Raw genomic sequence first — 17456 nt, 5'->3', positions numbered from 1 at the left:
TGCCCTCCACAGCACCCACTGTATATAATTAGTGTTAAAAATTATTTCGCAACGTAAAATTAAATATTCCCAAGTGTTCCTTCCTCCCAGTGTTAGATATTAGTGCTACGATTAATATTCTTTCTCGTCCTAATTTTAGCAACTCCCTTCCCCTGCCACAGCGACTCGCCGACTGCAGAGTACATCATTTTCTCCCCAAGATTGCCACACCAAAACCCATTAAAAATTATTTAGTGTTACAAAAATTCTTTCGCAACATAAATAAAATTTCTTTCAGTGTTATTTCTTCACAGTGTTAGATTTTAGTGCTACGATTAAACATTTTTTCTCGTCATAAAATCTAACAACCCCGTCCTATGTGTCACAGAGACGCCAACCACAGTGCCTGTGTCAGGTCCCCACTGCACGATCTCCTGTAATTTCGCAGCATGAATCATCATGTGCTGTGTACTCTTACGTTTATGTTATTTTAGTTGCAGGTCGCGCCGACGGACTGGCGCACTCGGCGTTGCTGAGACCAATCTTCAAATTCCATGTTCCTGCCATGTACAAGTAACCAGGTTACACCAACATAACGCATCTGGCCATCCCAGGCAGATGCGTTATACCTTATCCAATTTTCCCCCTCCTCCCCTCTGGGATATCCGGGCGGACATTTTCACTACCGGGTAGCAGGTTTCCTCCAGTGCGATCGCTGGTTTACTGCTGCCAACCCATTTGCTAAACCCCTATGCCTGCCGGAGCACTAATTCCCGTGCTCCTGCAGTCTTGCTTCGCGCCAGACGCACGTCGCCGCGCTACTCCCCCCTCCCCCCGCAGGAGTGGGGAGTGGCACTGGCATTTTTTCAGTATTTAAAGTAAGCGTATAGGTCCCACCTGGCACGCATAAATTTCCTCTCGTCACATCACTCCCATTTTTATAGGAGGGCCCACAATCACTTCGGTTGTGTGGGACTGGCTTTAGCGTGGAGGGGCTATTGCAAAAAAAAAAAAAAAAAAAAAAAAAATTCCCGTCTCACTCATCTAGCGACAGCGGCACAGCTCAGACCTACGATGCCCCCCAAGACGAGCGGTAAGGCAGCCAAAAAGGCGGGCAAGGCCCAGAAAAACATCTCGAAGGGCGACAAGAAAAAGAAGCGCAAGAGGAAGGAAAGCTACGCAATCTACATCTACAAAGTGTTGAAGCAAGTTCATCCGGACACTGGCATATCATCTAAGGCCATGAGCATCATGAACAGTTTCGTGAACGACATTTTCGAGCGCATCGCGGCAGAGGCCAGCCGCCTCGCCCACTACAACAAGCGCTCCACCATCACCAGCCGCGAGATACAGACGGCCGTGAGACTGCTGCTGCCCGGGGAGCTGGCCAAGCACGCTGTCAGCGAGGGCACCAAGGCTGTCACCAAATACACCAGCTCCAAGTGAGCAGGTCTGGTGTGCACATGCTTACATAAACGGTCCTTTTCAGGACCAAGAACATGATCATGAAAGGAAATGCTTCTGCTGCTGTTCTACAATTCCCTCAATCCCTATGATAGTAAATGTAAGCTTAACCAAGGCAGAAATATTTTCATTAAAAAAAGTCTTTAAGACGCATGGTTTACTGGCTGAGATATATATATATATATTTTTTTTTTTGCTTACTTCTGTGGTCATTAGTACATTGCTACAAATATATTTATATATATAAAAAAATAAATAAAAAAATCCTTTCTATTTAATTTAGTTAGATCATATATCAATATTAATGGCAAAGACCAGTTGCATCGATTCACTTTGAAAATAATTCCATTTGTGCTAAAACTGGACACAGTAAAAAAAAAAAAAAAAAAAAAAAATATATATATACACACACACACACACACATAATTCGAATTCATATTATGCTTAACTGCGTTTGAATTTGCAATCATGCACAAGATGTTTTGTACTTCGAAGTAAAAACAACATAATGTACTATTTAACTACCCACAGTACAAATGGATCCAAAAAAAAAGTGAATTTTCATGCAGACGAAAATGCTTACATTTATTCTATTTATATTAAGTACCCATTACTAACAGCTTATACTGGGTGGAATACAACAGTTGACATGATTTTACTTATATGGCAATTTAATATTTAACCAAAATTAATGGTAAACTAATATTTTAAAGTGTCATTTATGGCCCCTTACCTTCAGCATGTTTGCTTCCTTGCACACAAACGAGGACAAACACATCACCCAACTGAAAAAAAAAAAAAAAATTTCACTTGCATCACAAATAATTTAAAATTTTTCACCACATGAAGTAAATATTTCGCAATAAAAAAAAAATATAGCCCTAGGACTCGTGTGCACACCTTTTCTTCCCCACATCGCACACGCAAACAAAACTTCCAAATTATTACAAAATCACTCGATTATTATACATACATAAACACACATGTATTTTCCGAATAAGTGAGAAATGCAGGCCGATGAAAGTCAAATTTCGTTTCGGAAATTAAATCTCGCACAACTACCGACACATAACCAAACTTGCGTACATTTACATAGCATTAACCCTCTAAATAATAAACAAATGAAAGCAGAAAAAACAACATCGCTACCCACCGCGCGCGCTCCTGGCGGCGGGAGTAGGAACTACTTTGCACACAGACCGACATAGCCCCCTGCCAAAAACAGTAAAATAAATAATATATATAAGTCTTTTGGCGGGAAAAAATTTCTCAACCGCCTGGGAGCACCCTAGTGTGTGCCTGTCTTTAGGTTATGTTACTTTTAACTTCATTTTCTACAGGCAGACGCGAGGGTGCTCGCCCATTATTTTTATTTTTTTAAATTCTTTCCTACCTTTGGTGTGCCATGCAAGAATTTATCGTCAAAATGGCGGCCCCGAGTGCAAATTTCTCGTCTGCACTGCTGGCTGGATGATTATGTGATGTTTTGAAGGAGGGTGTTTTTTTTTTTGTTTGGATTTTGTGTGAGGGGGGGAGGGGGCTGGGCTAGCTTTTTTTTTTTTTTAAATTTTCTAAACATTCATCTCTTATGTAACAGTGTTCAGCATTAAAAAATTTAAAAGAAGAGGCACTTACTCATCAATTTCAAAACAGCCTATGAAGAAAAATAAAAAAAATTTAAATTCATTCCAGTTTTATACATTCATGATTTGATCACATGTATAACTTTTCTTTTTTATTACCTTATTTAATTTTATTATTATTACTACTATTGCTGCTACAACCTAGAAGATACCTCAGTGATACTAATACCTGCTGGTAAAGTTAAAGGTTTCACCTTTCTTTCTTTAAACATATCACAATACCTTTCTTGAGTTAAATATTATCTAATGGCTTTAAGAAGTTATGGTAATGTTCATCAGTTATAGAGTGTGGGTTTGTGTGTGTGTGTGAGAGTGTATTTTGAAGAGGGCTTTGGTGGTTGGGATGGTGAGGGTGGTGGGTGTTGTGTGTGGGGAGGGGGGGGGGGGGGGGGAAGTAAAAGAGTGTTCATTACACGATTTCTCCTGTTGTTTGTAACAATCACACCTGGTATAGCTATTTCGAGTGGCAAATACAAACTGCAAAAAAAAAAACATCTATATCATTGCCAACGGCCATATCACGATGAACACACCGGTTCTCGTCCGATCACCGAAGTTAAGCATCGTCGAGCGTGGTTAGTACTTAGATGGGTGACCGCTTGGGAACACCACGTGCCGTTGGCACTACTATTTTGCACCCTACAGAAAAAAATTTTTTTTTAAAAATTTCAATTTTAAATTTTTTTTTCCCCCACAATCACCACATTTCCCCCCCCCCCCCCCCTAACACACACACACACACACACTCACTCTCTATCAATCAATCAATCAATCAATCAATCAATCAATCAATCACTCACTCACTCACCCACCCAGCAGCAGCTGTGAATCTTTGCATGTGTATACCTCATACAAAATTCAAAGTGAAAAAATAAATAGATAAGTGTATATGTATGTATGTATGTATGTATGTATGTATGTATGTATGTATGTATGTATGTATGTATGTATGTATATATGTATATATATATATATATATATATATATATATATATATATATATATATATATATATATATATATATATAAACACACACACACACACCTATTTTGAAGTTTCTCTGTTTCAGTGGGCAGTTATGTATAATAATGAGAGATTCAAAAAGACGTTGATAACAATGTCATCAATGCCTGTTTAGTGTGCTCATTTGTTGGATGGTCGGCAGCAATACTAGAGGTGGTACAGCTGTAACCTGTAAAATTGTACCTGCAATGTGTTGTGTATGGAAAAAAATAAAAATTATATCATCTAAATTTTTGTTATCCAACAATAACCTTCCCATCAATGCATGATGTCACAGTAGCCATAGCTCTACTCTTTCTGCCATATAACATTGGGGGAAAAAAAAAAAAAAGGAGCTATTAGAATAATAACAAAAGATAAAAAATCATCTAACTGCAGACCAAAATTCAAAAAACTTAAAGTCCTGACTGCCATAAATGAATACGTTCTAGAAACTTTTTATTCATTCTTAAGAAAAAGAAGAAAAAAAAAATTATTATTTTTTTTTTTTTTTTTTTTTTTTTAGATATTCGCACATAGGTATAACACCAGAAATGCTAGTAAATTGAGGATAGTTGAACATAACACTAGGCGATTTGAAAATGGACTAAATTACTTGGGAGTAAAACTTTACAACTTAATATCACAGAAAATAACTAAAACAATTTACCAGTATTAAAAAAAAAAACAGTAAAAAAAATTCTTCTAGAATATCCTACCTACCCTCTGAAGCTATTCTTTAATTTGATTGATAATAGAGAAATTGAACTGTTAATTTGTTGAATGGACTTGTGATAACAGCTGCTTCATGTTTTGCATAAAGTTAAATTGTGTAACATGTTATGTATTTTTTTTTTTTGAAATTTTTTTTCTTGGTAACTTGCATCATGTAAATATTAATTGTCTGCACATACATGTTCTATATCCCGGAGCCTTGACTCCACGTGGGATCAACAGAACAAAAATACAAAAAAAAAAAAAAAAATCCAGCTCACTAATCTAGGTGCATTTTGCTAACAATATTTGGAATATATATATATATTTTTTTTTGTGTAACATGCAAATTCTGTATTATTCTGCACACATTATTTATAATCTTCTATCATTTTCTTAGATAATAACTATTAATTCATAAAATAGATTGTGTGTGCATAACCTCCTGGAAACATTTGCACTTACCTCCTACTTTACTTTTTCATTTAAGCAATCCTATTCGCATGTATACACTTAGGTTGCAGCATCGAAATTGTGTAAAATTCAAAGTGTGTATTGCCTGAAAAAAAAAAAAAAAAAAAAAAGACATACCAAATATTTGCATACAGCGACACACTACATATTTGCACACAGTGGAGTTTTGCGGTAATTAACCTAGCACAATTTACCACACGCAATCACACGCCCGCGATGAGATAACACACTCGCTGTTTTCCTGTTGACCGGCACGAGGAGTAAGAAAAATTGATATTTACACGAGCACACACTCCCACACTAGTCACAACGTCGGTCATCAAGTTGTGTTGAAAATTCCTGTAGCCTCTGTTTTCCCAAATGATTTCACTTAAAATTTCATTTAACAAGACCATAAACAAATTTACAATACTAATTTCTTAAACAAACACTTCAGCGAACAAGTGACTGTCGCATTCATTACAAAGCTTACAACTTAACAGATGTTTCCGATGTGAAATAAAATAAGAAAATGTTTTACAACCAACCTAGAACATTTAGTCAAAACGTTTTTGTCCTGGTTTATGATTATTTTCCGTGACATGAATGTTTCAAAACTAATAAAAATACGAATGCAGCCAAATATAATGAAGTTAGCACATAAAAGACGACTTAAAATATTTCATTTTTCGAGAATTGGCAGAGCAAGAACGCACAGGTCCAACGGAAATTTCTTTAAAGATAAACGACCATCGGACAAAAACACCCCCTCCCCTCATCCTCAAAAATACGTGAATAATATACTTTTTCAATTATATTTTTATCGTTTTTTTTTTTTTTTTTTAATATACTCATTAAAACTTCAAATAAGCAGGTACTCGTGTGTTTTTCTCTCTACAATGTACCTGATCTCGGTGCGTAAACCTACATCATTTAGAGATGGAATTAATGTACACATACAAGTAAAATTTTGTTCCATTGTAAAATTGAGAGAAAGAAGGTTTTCCAAACGCATTAAGTATGGAGACTTTAAATAAGATTACGAGCTTATAAATGTTTGCAACGAAATAAAGTGACCATGTATCTGCAATTTCAAAAATATTTTTGCTCTGCTAACCTCACATGCAAGCAAGTAAAAATAACCTCACAACTTACTTACCTCTCTCAATTTCGCAGTACCAAAACATAGAAGGGATAAATAGGATAGTTTTTATTCGAAATCCTGCAAGAGTTTTAATTTTTATTAAAATATTTCTCCAATGTAGCATGTGTGTGGAATACTTCATCAGCAACTTGCATCTGCACCTTGAGTGAATTGAAGGGCAGCCAGTTTTAAAAGCTAAACAGAAACTGCACTCTTGAGAATGCATCAGATCCAAGTGAAATGCTTGTTGTGTGTACAGTTAAAAGTTTTATTATTCACACAATGAAAATGTAAACAAAATTTACTCACAATAATAATCACATCATCCTTGGAGGTGCACGAAGAAAGCCATTCCAGGTGGCACTGAACAAGGTGATTTGCTAGTGCTTCCACAGCAAACAGCCTTCATGAAATTATCTCCACATTTTCAGCATACTATACACTAAAGTATACCTAAGTTAATTTAACCATTTTCAAGTGATTCCAGCACAAATTACGTATTTGATTCCTTGAATAACATCTGCAAATGAAAAGTTCCCTGTTTGGTGTAGCAGTAAATTTAAACAGCTCGCAGTGCAAATTAAACAGTGCAGCTGCCATAAAAAAATTACACTATTAGTGGAACTGCCCATTATGTCATCGTAGACTGCTGACATTTAGAAAACATTGAAAAATCAGTGCTAAAGAAGCCCTACATTACTTTCGCTGTCCAAAGTGCCACATTTTATGCAAAATAAATTTGAAAAAGTTTACTTTTTGATCTTGCAACTGTTATTAGTTACTCATTTTTATATAATGACATTAATACATTTTACAAACCCAAAAATACTCAAAAAATTTATTTTATATGTTCGGAATAGTAGGACATGCTTATTAAAAACCACTTTATTATTAAAGTGCATCATTTATAAATCAAAATGACATTGATTTGGATCGTGGCACATTTGTTGTATTTGTTCAATAATATGCTATCTTTTTTGATAAACATTTCATAAAAAATAAAACCAATGACACCGAAATTTCTTGTTTTAAAAACGAAATTGATCTGATAATAAAACCATAAAATATGTTCACAAATTATATGTCTTCTCATGAAAATTGATATTTTCATATTGTTCGAGGTGGAACAATTGTCAAACATTGGACTCGAATTTGGGAAGATACTGTTTTGAATCCTGGTCCATCATGATTTGTTTTCTAATGATTCCCTAGGTAAAAGCTGGGATGGTTCCTTTCAGTAGGCCATTTCTAATTCCTTTCGTATTCGTAATTTTCCTGACTTCTATGGTTTTTTTCTGTCTCCAGTGGCCTCGTTATCAAAATAATTAAAATAACTGTTTGATTGCAACAATTGCAGAGATTGCCGTATTCAGGAAAAAAGTTTTTTTTTTTGGTTTCATTGATTTCCCCATGTCTCGATGAGGATAGGATTTGCGCCAAAAGTGTGGTGACGGCTTAGTTTATTGCATCCATTAGATTTTTTTGTGTGTACAAAACTCCATTTAGACAATACTAATTAAATAATTAAATATTTTTACCTAATCTTTAAAATTTCTGGAACTGCTATTGGCTCTTTAGTAGGGATATCTGGTCAGAAATTGTCACATGTAAAAAGATAAAAAAAAATCAGAAAATGTGCACTGAACACTTAATTTATAAACACTTTACATGTTTATATTTATTGATCATCCTCTAGCTAGTGCTTCTAGCTGGTTTGCCTAAGGTTCCACATTCGATTCCTGGCCAGGTCAGATTTTCCACTGGTGGTGTATTTCCCTTAGGTTCAGTATTGGGTGATGTGTTGTCCCTTTGTTACCGTATGGTGGAAGTCGGTGTCTCTACAGGTCACAGGTCACGAGAAAAATTCTGAAATGAACAGTAAATTTGCTGAATGTTGTGAAACTTAAATATCCTGCTGTGTTTTCCTAACTTCCATTTCATTTTGTGATGCCTTGCTTCAGATTTTAGTCGCACATCTGTATGTATTAAAATGGATGCTTATGGAGAAGTTTTTTGTGCTAGCCTTTATTTTTGTAACTTGCCACTAGATTTTGTTGCAGCACATCAACTATTAAGTTAGCCTAAAACATTTTTTTTTTCTATCTGTGGTACATACACTGAAACAAGGAGTGCTAATGGCAGAAATCATGCATTATAAAGAAAAAGTAAATGGGCATTTAAATGTACACTGAAATCTAAGGATGAGATTCTCTGTAGTAAGTATCCCCGACTACATCATCGCCTAAAATGTTTGGGCAGATAAGACTCATTACTTGTCATTCCAGAAATTTTGAAATTAGAATTATAGCAGAAAATATAAAATCTACATTTAAGGGTCCCACCTACCTGGGCACACATACGGTGTGCAGAGCTTCAGAAAAAAACTACGCAATTTGAACACCACTGGTGTATGTAAAAGGAAAATCATTTAAGAGTGCACTGAGAGTAGATGAGCAATTTTTTTTTCTTTTTTAAACTGTATTTTTAGGAGAGTGAAAATGGCTAAAACACTTGTTTCGGAGTAATATTTAGGCATGTAACACCTAGTAGAGATTCTTGCAGTGGCGTAGCCAGGATTTGTGTATGGGGGTGGTTAAGAAGCATTCCCCCCCCCCCCCCCCCCCCCCCCCCCCCCCCCCGTATTAAAGCGGGGGGTGGGGTGGTCCTCCCCCCGGGAAAATTTGGATTTTAATGTGTAAATTAGTGCTACTTTAGCAGTTTTCGGTACTTAAATTTAAATATTGTAATGGTAAAAATTTTATTAATTTTTAATAATGAAATTTCTTTGAGTGATGAATAAAAAGATTTAAATAAAGATTTGGTGCTAGGGGGGGGGGGGGGGGGGGGGTTTAACCCCTAACCCCCCGGCTACGCCCCTGGATTCTTGAAAGCACTCGAGGGTCTTGCGTTACACAATTTTAATGTCTCCACCGTGTAATGTTACGGTCACCACTCAAATCTCGTAGTTGGGTGCACGACAAGAAGACTGCGAGCCGGTCCACAGCCTTATGCTCAGGGGTGATACCGAGCTGGAAGCACCGGCAGGCGTCGCACTGGGGCAGGCCCCTGGGAACCTTGTCCCTCGTGAGTGCCGGGGCAGTCGTGCTTATCGGGTTGGGCGTGTGCGCAGGTTGGACGGCCGACGGGAAGGTCGTGTACCTGCGCGACATCTGGCCGACGCGTCGCGAGGTGCAGGTGGTGGAGAAGCAGTACGTGATCCCGGCCATGTTCAAGGAAGTGTACAGCAGGATCGAGGAGGGCAGCACCAGCTGGAGGGCCCTGCAGGCCCCCGACAGCGCCCTCTACCCCTGGGACCCCAGCTCCACGTACATCAAGCGCCCGCCGTTTTTCGAAGGCATGACCAGGGTACGTGATCCAAAAGTTATTTTTAATACCGGCTCCTCGGTAATCATGTTCGATAATTATTCATCCTACTCTGGTTTTGAGAGGGGGGGGGGGGGGCGGGCCTCGAGTTTGATCTCATCACTCCCGTGACTAAAAATTACCTACTCATAATTTTGGAACAACTCCTTCAAGTTTTAAGATTTTTATATCTGCTCATTTCACTTTGAACTTAATAAAATGGAGCTAAGTGGTGTAACACTCCAGACCTCCGGTGAGCTCAAAATTGGTCCAAAGTGCACATACATAAACACTTAAAAAGATTTGAGTGAATGTTGAAAAAAAATCTTAAGTTTCCAAAATAAATGTTACTAATGATTACCGAAATGGTCTCACGAACACTTAATTACTCTTGTATTTTATTTATGTAATTTTGGATAGCTGAAAAAATTTTTGTAACATTTCCTTCTTTTGTAGATTCCAAAAAAAATGTTAAATACTCTCAAGTAAATCCCATGGTTGCATGCGACCCTCAGTACAAGCCGAACGATTGTACCGTAACATCAATGAAATTACTCTTATTGTTTTGGGCTTTTACCGATGACTGAGCGAATGTATTCTAATCAAATGCCTTAAAAGGTTTTAAGCCCAAAATTCCAGACAATTTCCCTTACTCTTTGAAGGGTCATAGCATTTTTTTGCTACAAAAGTCAGCAGCAAAAGAGTTTTTGTAACGGGGAAATGTAGTTGGTAGCAGATGAAAAGTATTACTTCCCAACCACATTTTAGAATTAATTTTCCTTAATGAGAATTTGGAAAAAAAAAAGTAACTTAAGTTAAATGTTCTACTTAATCTGAACTTATACTCAATGAAACAGTATTTTTCTTGATTTCGAAAATGTGTCCTTGAAGAGTTTACAAAAGAATCTTGGTTACTAATGAAGTGGAAAGTATTTTTTTTTTACTTAAGTTTTTTTTTATTTTTTTTTTAATTTTAAGACTGGAATTACTTTATTGGTAATGTTTGTTGATTATTGAAACATGTATTTAGAACTGATATTTTGGCATATTAAGATCAAACATAATCTCATTACTACTGAGTTTGAATTGATGCATAACTTGATATCTCAAACAATTATTGAGAAATATGGTTTGCCATTATTTTAAACCTTGTCAATTTGTTTAGCTAGTTATAATTCAATAGCATTTAAACATTTCTGAAACTACAATAAAGAATTACAAATGGTGTAAAAATAATTTAGCAGTGATACCCTAAACTGTTCTGATAAGATTATCATTATTTGTTCATTTATGGTGTTACAGTTTGGTTCAGTATGGTAACACCAAGGTAAAATATAAAAAACTATTAGACTTCCAAATTAGTCTTATTTGATTCAAAAATATTACTTTTAAATTTGAAAATATTCAACCATCAAAATCCACTATTCGCACACCCCTATGTAGTGTAAACCTAACACTTTGAATTTTACAGTTGGGATGAGTGTTGTAATAATTAGGTTTTTAAAAACATAATTTGCATTAATGGAATTTTAGAAATAAAACATTATAAGCAGGAATTGCACTATTCATGAAATGTTATACGTAGGAAATAAATACATTGGTTTGATGGGAATATGTTGGGACTTAAAAAATATGACATTATAAGCAGGAAAACATGAGGGTTCTACTGTAAATAATCAAACAGTTTAACAAGTGGAGAGGGCTGTAACCGGTGTTACAACCGTCGCAACTGAGTTTCATTCATGGGGCTTCGAGCGAGGTGTTCCCCGCCAGAGAAATGCACACGAGTAAATTGGAAAATGACTAGTTAAGACAATTTCTGATGCAAGTTTGTCTATTGTTTCCGACAAAATCAAATAACCAAATTTAACCACGTTGAAACATACTGACAGTGCCCCTATAGGGCCAATTAAGTTGAGGACACAAAACAGGGCGGGATGTGAACTGGCTGCGACGATCTTGTATTCTTCCAGTCGCAGAAGTGTTTCTCATATATTTTTTTAGCATTACTACATTTTTGTTTCATTTTGTTCCTTCTAGTAGGGTTCTTACATGGACACTTAAGATAACATTTTCAGTATTGTGAAAAATTTAATGTTGACACAGTAACTGGTACAGTAAAACCTCGGTATAACAAACTTGAAGGGACTGATATTGTGTGTGTGTGTGTTTGTGTTTGTGTTATCGTTATCGCGGGGTTTCTTTATAATGAGGTGAATTCAAAACCAACAAACAAATTATTTGTGATAGGGTTTTTTCTGTAGCCATCATTATTTCAAATAAACACAGAAGTAATAGTAGGTACTCAGTATATAGATACAGTATACACAAAGTAGGTACTTTCTTACTTTTTAATACATGCTAGAGTCTTCAAGCAGAGCAAATGAAGATTAAGCAAACCAATCTGATTTTATTACAGTACATAAGTATATTGTATATTATGTAATAATTAGGGGTGTGCGGGATCCCGACGCTTCGGGAAAAAAGTCGGGAAAATAGGCTTCCCGAAATGCCGGGCGGGAATTTTATTACTCCCGAATTTTTCGGGAAGTTGTTTAAAAATTTTACTAATGTATACTAATCATGTGAAAATGTTTTCTATCAATTCAAACTGTTTTTACAACAATATTTTTTATGGATTCGTACATTTTTGAAGGGTTTCCGTACTATTTAAACGCAAAACATCTTTTAAACCTATGCCGATCGTAGTGACAGCTGTGGTGTGCAGTGAAGTATGATAATCATTTACACATATCTAATTGGAAACGTACATGGAGTAATTTAAATATTGTATGCGTTCATAAATATATTTCTTCAAGAGTACAAATTTGCAAGATACGTGAATAGTCAGTTATATAACGTTATTGCCGTCACCATCGAATACATACTTAACCTAAAACCACTGTGTGTCCTTAGACACAAACAAAACACATGTGCAATCCAACCTTTTCGCCAAAGATATAAGAAATACTAGACTTGCGTTACATAATGAAGCGTAACCGTTCTCATTACTTGATAGCAGTGGCGATGTAGAGAACTGTATTGGCACTTTGAAAAATAAGAAATCACATAGTTTTACACCACTGCTCACGAGTATCTAAACATCTATGATTTTGCTTTGAGAGGAAAAAAATAGTTGTTTACTGTTTAGTTTGGCGGGCTTTGTCGGCTGACCTTACGTTATTAACGCTTGTGCAAAGTATCTGTTTCTATTTTCGATGCCGTTGTATATTAAAACAAACTAGCAGCCTACAAATAATGGATGTCGCAACCGATCAGCTTGTTACTTGTAAACCTAAAAGTGTTTAGAAGTATTTTGAACGTCTGACAGACAGTAAATCCCTGGCAAAGTGTGTCTCGTGAGAAAAAATTTTTGAGATGCGAGCATGGTAGCACGTCTGGCTATAAAAAAAGAATTTTAGGATGCTAAAAAATATGAAGTCGCCGCTGAAAAAAAGGGCAAGTGAAGCAGAAAAAAGAAATAGCAGCAAAAAAACAACTAACTTTGCAAGAAACGTTTAAATGGCCATCTTCTCATATTATAATTAAAAATTTGCTTTTTTTTTTTTTTTTTTTTTTTTAATTTTCCCGATCCCGTCCCGTTTCCTACGGGAATAATTTATTTTTCCCGAAAATTTCCCGCAGTACAAAAACCTATACCCACACACCCCTAGTAATAATGGAAAAGAATAGACACTGTACACTAAAGATAACAATAAATTAAAATTTAAGAAATCTTTACTTCAGTAATACCTATTACTATTAACTATTTACTTATAGCTATTTCTGCTTTTTTACCTCCCTGATCTACTGCGTGTAGAATTTCCAGTTTCGTTGTAAGAGAAATTTGCGTTTCTGTTTTTTTACGATCACTAACAATAAATTACTGAAAGTTAAGTCTCATTTATTACCGCACGAGATTTGTCCAACCATAACTTATTTACAAGCGAACAAATTTAACCCAGAAAAACACTGGTTAAATAATTTATTTCTCCCTACAACATGGAACAAAAACAACTTTCTAAACCTACAGATTTTAATTAAAAACACTTCCACAGAATCTCTATCGGTTATCGCTTATCGGCATTCATTACAACACGGATAAACGATCACACATTTTCACAGAACAATGATGTAAATTGTTCACGTGATGAAATTTTCTAGGTAGTTTCGGAAGATCGATTAATCGAAGTATTATAGCTTATGTTGGTAGTCAAAATGTTTTTCAGTACGTCCTTAACTCTTACTTCTATGGCCAATCAGTTGTAAGATGGCGGTAGTATTGTTTACTTGCCGAAGTGTAATTTATTTACGGAGCAAAATTGAAAATTTAGTACAATCCTACAAAAATATTTTCAAGATTTTTCCGTTTTACCTTCGCTGTAGTGGGTGTTTTTGGCGTTGCATCCAAAAAATGCTTCGTTATTTAGAGGTATAAATACATAGGATTACCAAGCGATTTGGCGGGACTTAACAGTTGCTTCGTTATACAGAGGATTTCGTTATAAAGGAGTTCGTTGTGGGAGGTTTTACTGTATTAGTTTTAAATGTTAGCTACTTTATGCTGAATTAATAAAACCTGATAATACTATTTCCATTTTTTGGCACTGTATGTTCATACTTTCCCATGATCTCTTCCAAAATAAGTAAGATTCTAGAAAGTATTCTTCACTTATTTTAAGACTTTTTTTTTTTAAGTTGAAGCCAAAATTTAAGGTTTTAAGTCAATTTGAAAATATTGTCTGCTTACTTATAAAACTAACACAGTCCATGATAAATACTTGACGTAATGGTGGAATACAAACTTTTTTAATGTTAATCAGCACTTCGTAACAAATTTTTTTTAACACACAAATGTGTGGGGGTTACCTTGGGATAGTGATTGCTATGAATGTGTGTTTTTTTTTTAGGAGTTGCCTTCTATCAAGAGTATAGAGAATGCCTACGTGCTGCTGAACCTGGGTGACTCTGTGACAACCGACCACATCTCTCCCGCGGGCAGCATCGCACGGAACAGCCCGGCTGCCAGATACCTGGCCCAGAAAGGGTTCGTAACACTCATGCTCAGCCAGCTTTTCGTTTCTAGTGGGGCGGTTTTACTTCACTGCTGTTCCCACCTTGATTTCTCCAATTGTTAACTTGATTAACACTTAAATTTTGTGTGTGATTAGTAGAAACATGCAAAATTCGCGGATTCATTTCGCGATAGGCTAGCATCAAAACAACTATACCTTCGTATCGCTTCTGCGATTAGCCCACATTTTATCCGGGGAACTGTGAGCCAATGGGAAACACTAAACCAAGAAAGTGCCGAATTACAGACAGCCTAGTTGAGACGTCTCACGCGTCAGTAGCCAATGAACAGGTGTCATTTCCGAGAGTATTTAAAGGACTGTGGAGTCTATCCTAGAGGTCAATGAATCCGCGAATTTTGCAGGTCTCTAGTGATTCGGTTTATATCTGTTCATTGTCCTATTTCCCGAACTCATTTTCAAGATTTATAATACAAGGTGTCTACTGAAATAATGTGTACTCTCTCGCAGACATGATGTTTGGTATTGTGAGTGGGATATAAATTGCTTCTTAACATTTTTGGTATCATCATGTAATATTTCATTCATTTTAAATTACTTTAGTTAGAATTTTAGGTGACTACCTTAAGTATCTTCATTTTTCCAGCAGTCTTTCAGGGCTTGTGTTAGCCCTCTGTACGTACCCAGCTCTCTCCCCTCCCCTCCGTATTTTTTTCTTCCATTAGTGTTCTTTAATCCACTTTTCACCTTGGTGATATAAACTTCCAAACTAACCAGCCAGGCTCCCTTAGTTTTCGTTTGTATGCGGCATGCAAGTAAAGTAATTACTTAGTCAGTGTGAAGGTATTCAAGTTTCATTCTGGAAGAAAAGTTCTCAATCAACTAAGGGCATGGTTACATGGGTTTGAACTAGGTACTTCAGGTAAGAATGTTCAACTTTTGTGTGTGGTTACACACAGTTTGGACATGTTTCATTAGAGGCCATTTGTCATTGAACCTAAACAGGTTGGCAAAGTATAGTTTGAATTACATCTCTTCTGCATAAGCCTCTGATTGGCTGTTGAATGTTGAGAGTATAAACATCCCTTTGTGAAAAATACAAGATGGTGAATGTTCCTGGCACAAAAAAAATTTATAAATGACAATAAATGCCATGGATTACAAATAAATGGCTCCAAAACTTTAACTAGGTAGTTGTTCCGTGTATCCGCGCCCTACGTATGAGCTTGTATCATGGGCAGAAACCATTTATTCATCCATAGTGTGTTTGGTATATTTATTCTGTAAAAAAAAAACCTTAGTTCTACCACTCCAGTACAAATTGTAAATCACTGAAAATGAAAAGGATTCATATCCATTGTAGTTAATTCAATATTTGAATTTGGAATTTTTTTAAGTTCATAAAAAATTTCAAAACTCGTTTCATTTGCTTTCACAGTTCATGTTTTATCTTAGGATTTAAAATAAATTTCACAGGCTTTCAAGTCATTATCTTAATTGATAGTCTTGTGGGTTTTAACCTCATTAAGTAAACTGTTCTCTAAGATGGCAAGGCAGTGCTGCAAATTATTACCAATTTTCTATAATTATTAATGATTTAGACATCCATTCAAAGAACCATGTTGTGTTATTTATTTTGGAAATGGATAAACATTATGAATTATTGTATGATATTATCACCTGAAGTAATAAGAAGTTTTAACTTTTGTAGATTACCTCAAATAAATATAAATCCTGAAACTTATAAAACAGCTTTTTAAATATTAAGTTGTATGCAAATGTGTCTAATATTTTAACCTTTTAACGGATAGTTCAGCTCTTTTCTGTATAGAGGTGAATGTTAATTATGTTGTAGATAAACTTTATCGTGTTTGTTTTCGGTGTTTTTTAAATTTGTATTAATACATGTAATTACTGATGGGTGTGTGTGTAATGGCAGTGCTAGCAATGCTACGTGGACTTGAACGCTGCAGAATTCATTTATTAAAACTTGACTCTGATAAAATGCAAACGTTAAGCGAATTTAATTTATAAATAAAAAATTTTATGAGTGTGGTTTCAAATGAGAGGTTTTTGTACATTCTTTACAGGCTGACACCACGAGAGTTCAACTCATATGGCTCCAGGCGTGGGAATGATGCTGTTATGGTGCGAGGCACATTTGCAAATATTCGCTTGGTGAACAAGTTCATAGGTCAAGCTGGTCCCAAAACTATTCACGTGCCCTCAGGCGAAGTGGTAAGTAAATTAAAAGCTAATAAACACAATTCTGGTCCAAAAAAAATTAAAAATAAAAAAATAAATAATAGATCCTGGTAATTTTTAGTGTTTTCCAAAGTGGATTGTGCAGATTTACACAATCTTTTTTTTAATTAATTAATTCAGTGTTACTAATAAAACCACTCTGAAATATAGTTTACTACAGGGCTGCAGTAATAGTGCTTGAGAAATGAGATTTTTTTTACTGGTAAACTTGGTGGATGTTGTCATCAGCAGTTTGGTTTTCTCAGATCTCCTTTTTCCCTCGTCAATGCATTCTGTTGCTGCTGTCTCTCGTAGTTTCACCCATTATTTGTCTGTACACCATAATTCATTCATACAATACATGATCTTCAAATTCCAGCTATTTTAAATTAGCTTGCCAACTCTGTAATACTAGT

The 17456-nt window shown here is 35.7% G+C and overlaps 1 protein-coding gene and 1 non-coding gene across 2 annotated transcripts in view; both read left to right on the top strand.

Annotated features, from left to right (window-relative positions):
- Window positions 1–17456, top strand: part of LOC134536325 (cytoplasmic aconitate hydratase-like) — an 80826-nt gene that overhangs the window by 42744 nt on the left and 20626 nt on the right. Inside the window, exons 10-12 of the mRNA XM_063376078.1 lie at window positions 9332–9766; window positions 14674–14810; window positions 16887–17034. Coding sequence (XP_063232148.1) covers window positions 9332–9766; window positions 14674–14810; window positions 16887–17034 — 720 coding nt within the window. The remainder of the gene's footprint in view (window positions 1–9331; window positions 9767–14673; window positions 14811–16886; window positions 17035–17456) is intronic.
- On the top strand, window positions 3592–3710 carry LOC134536377 (5S ribosomal RNA). Its single transcript, XR_010075791.1, has one exon. It is a non-coding gene; the product is annotated as a 5S ribosomal RNA (ribosomal RNA).

Source organism: Bacillus rossius, chromosome 10 (genome assembly GCF_032445375.1).
Source record: "Bacillus rossius redtenbacheri isolate Brsri chromosome 10, Brsri_v3, whole genome shotgun sequence".
In the NCBI taxonomy this organism is placed as follows: Eukaryota; Metazoa; Arthropoda; class Insecta; order Phasmatodea; family Bacillidae; genus Bacillus; species Bacillus rossius.
The sequence above is the reverse complement of the archived record's forward strand: the minus strand, read 5'-3'. Positions and strand labels throughout refer to the sequence as shown.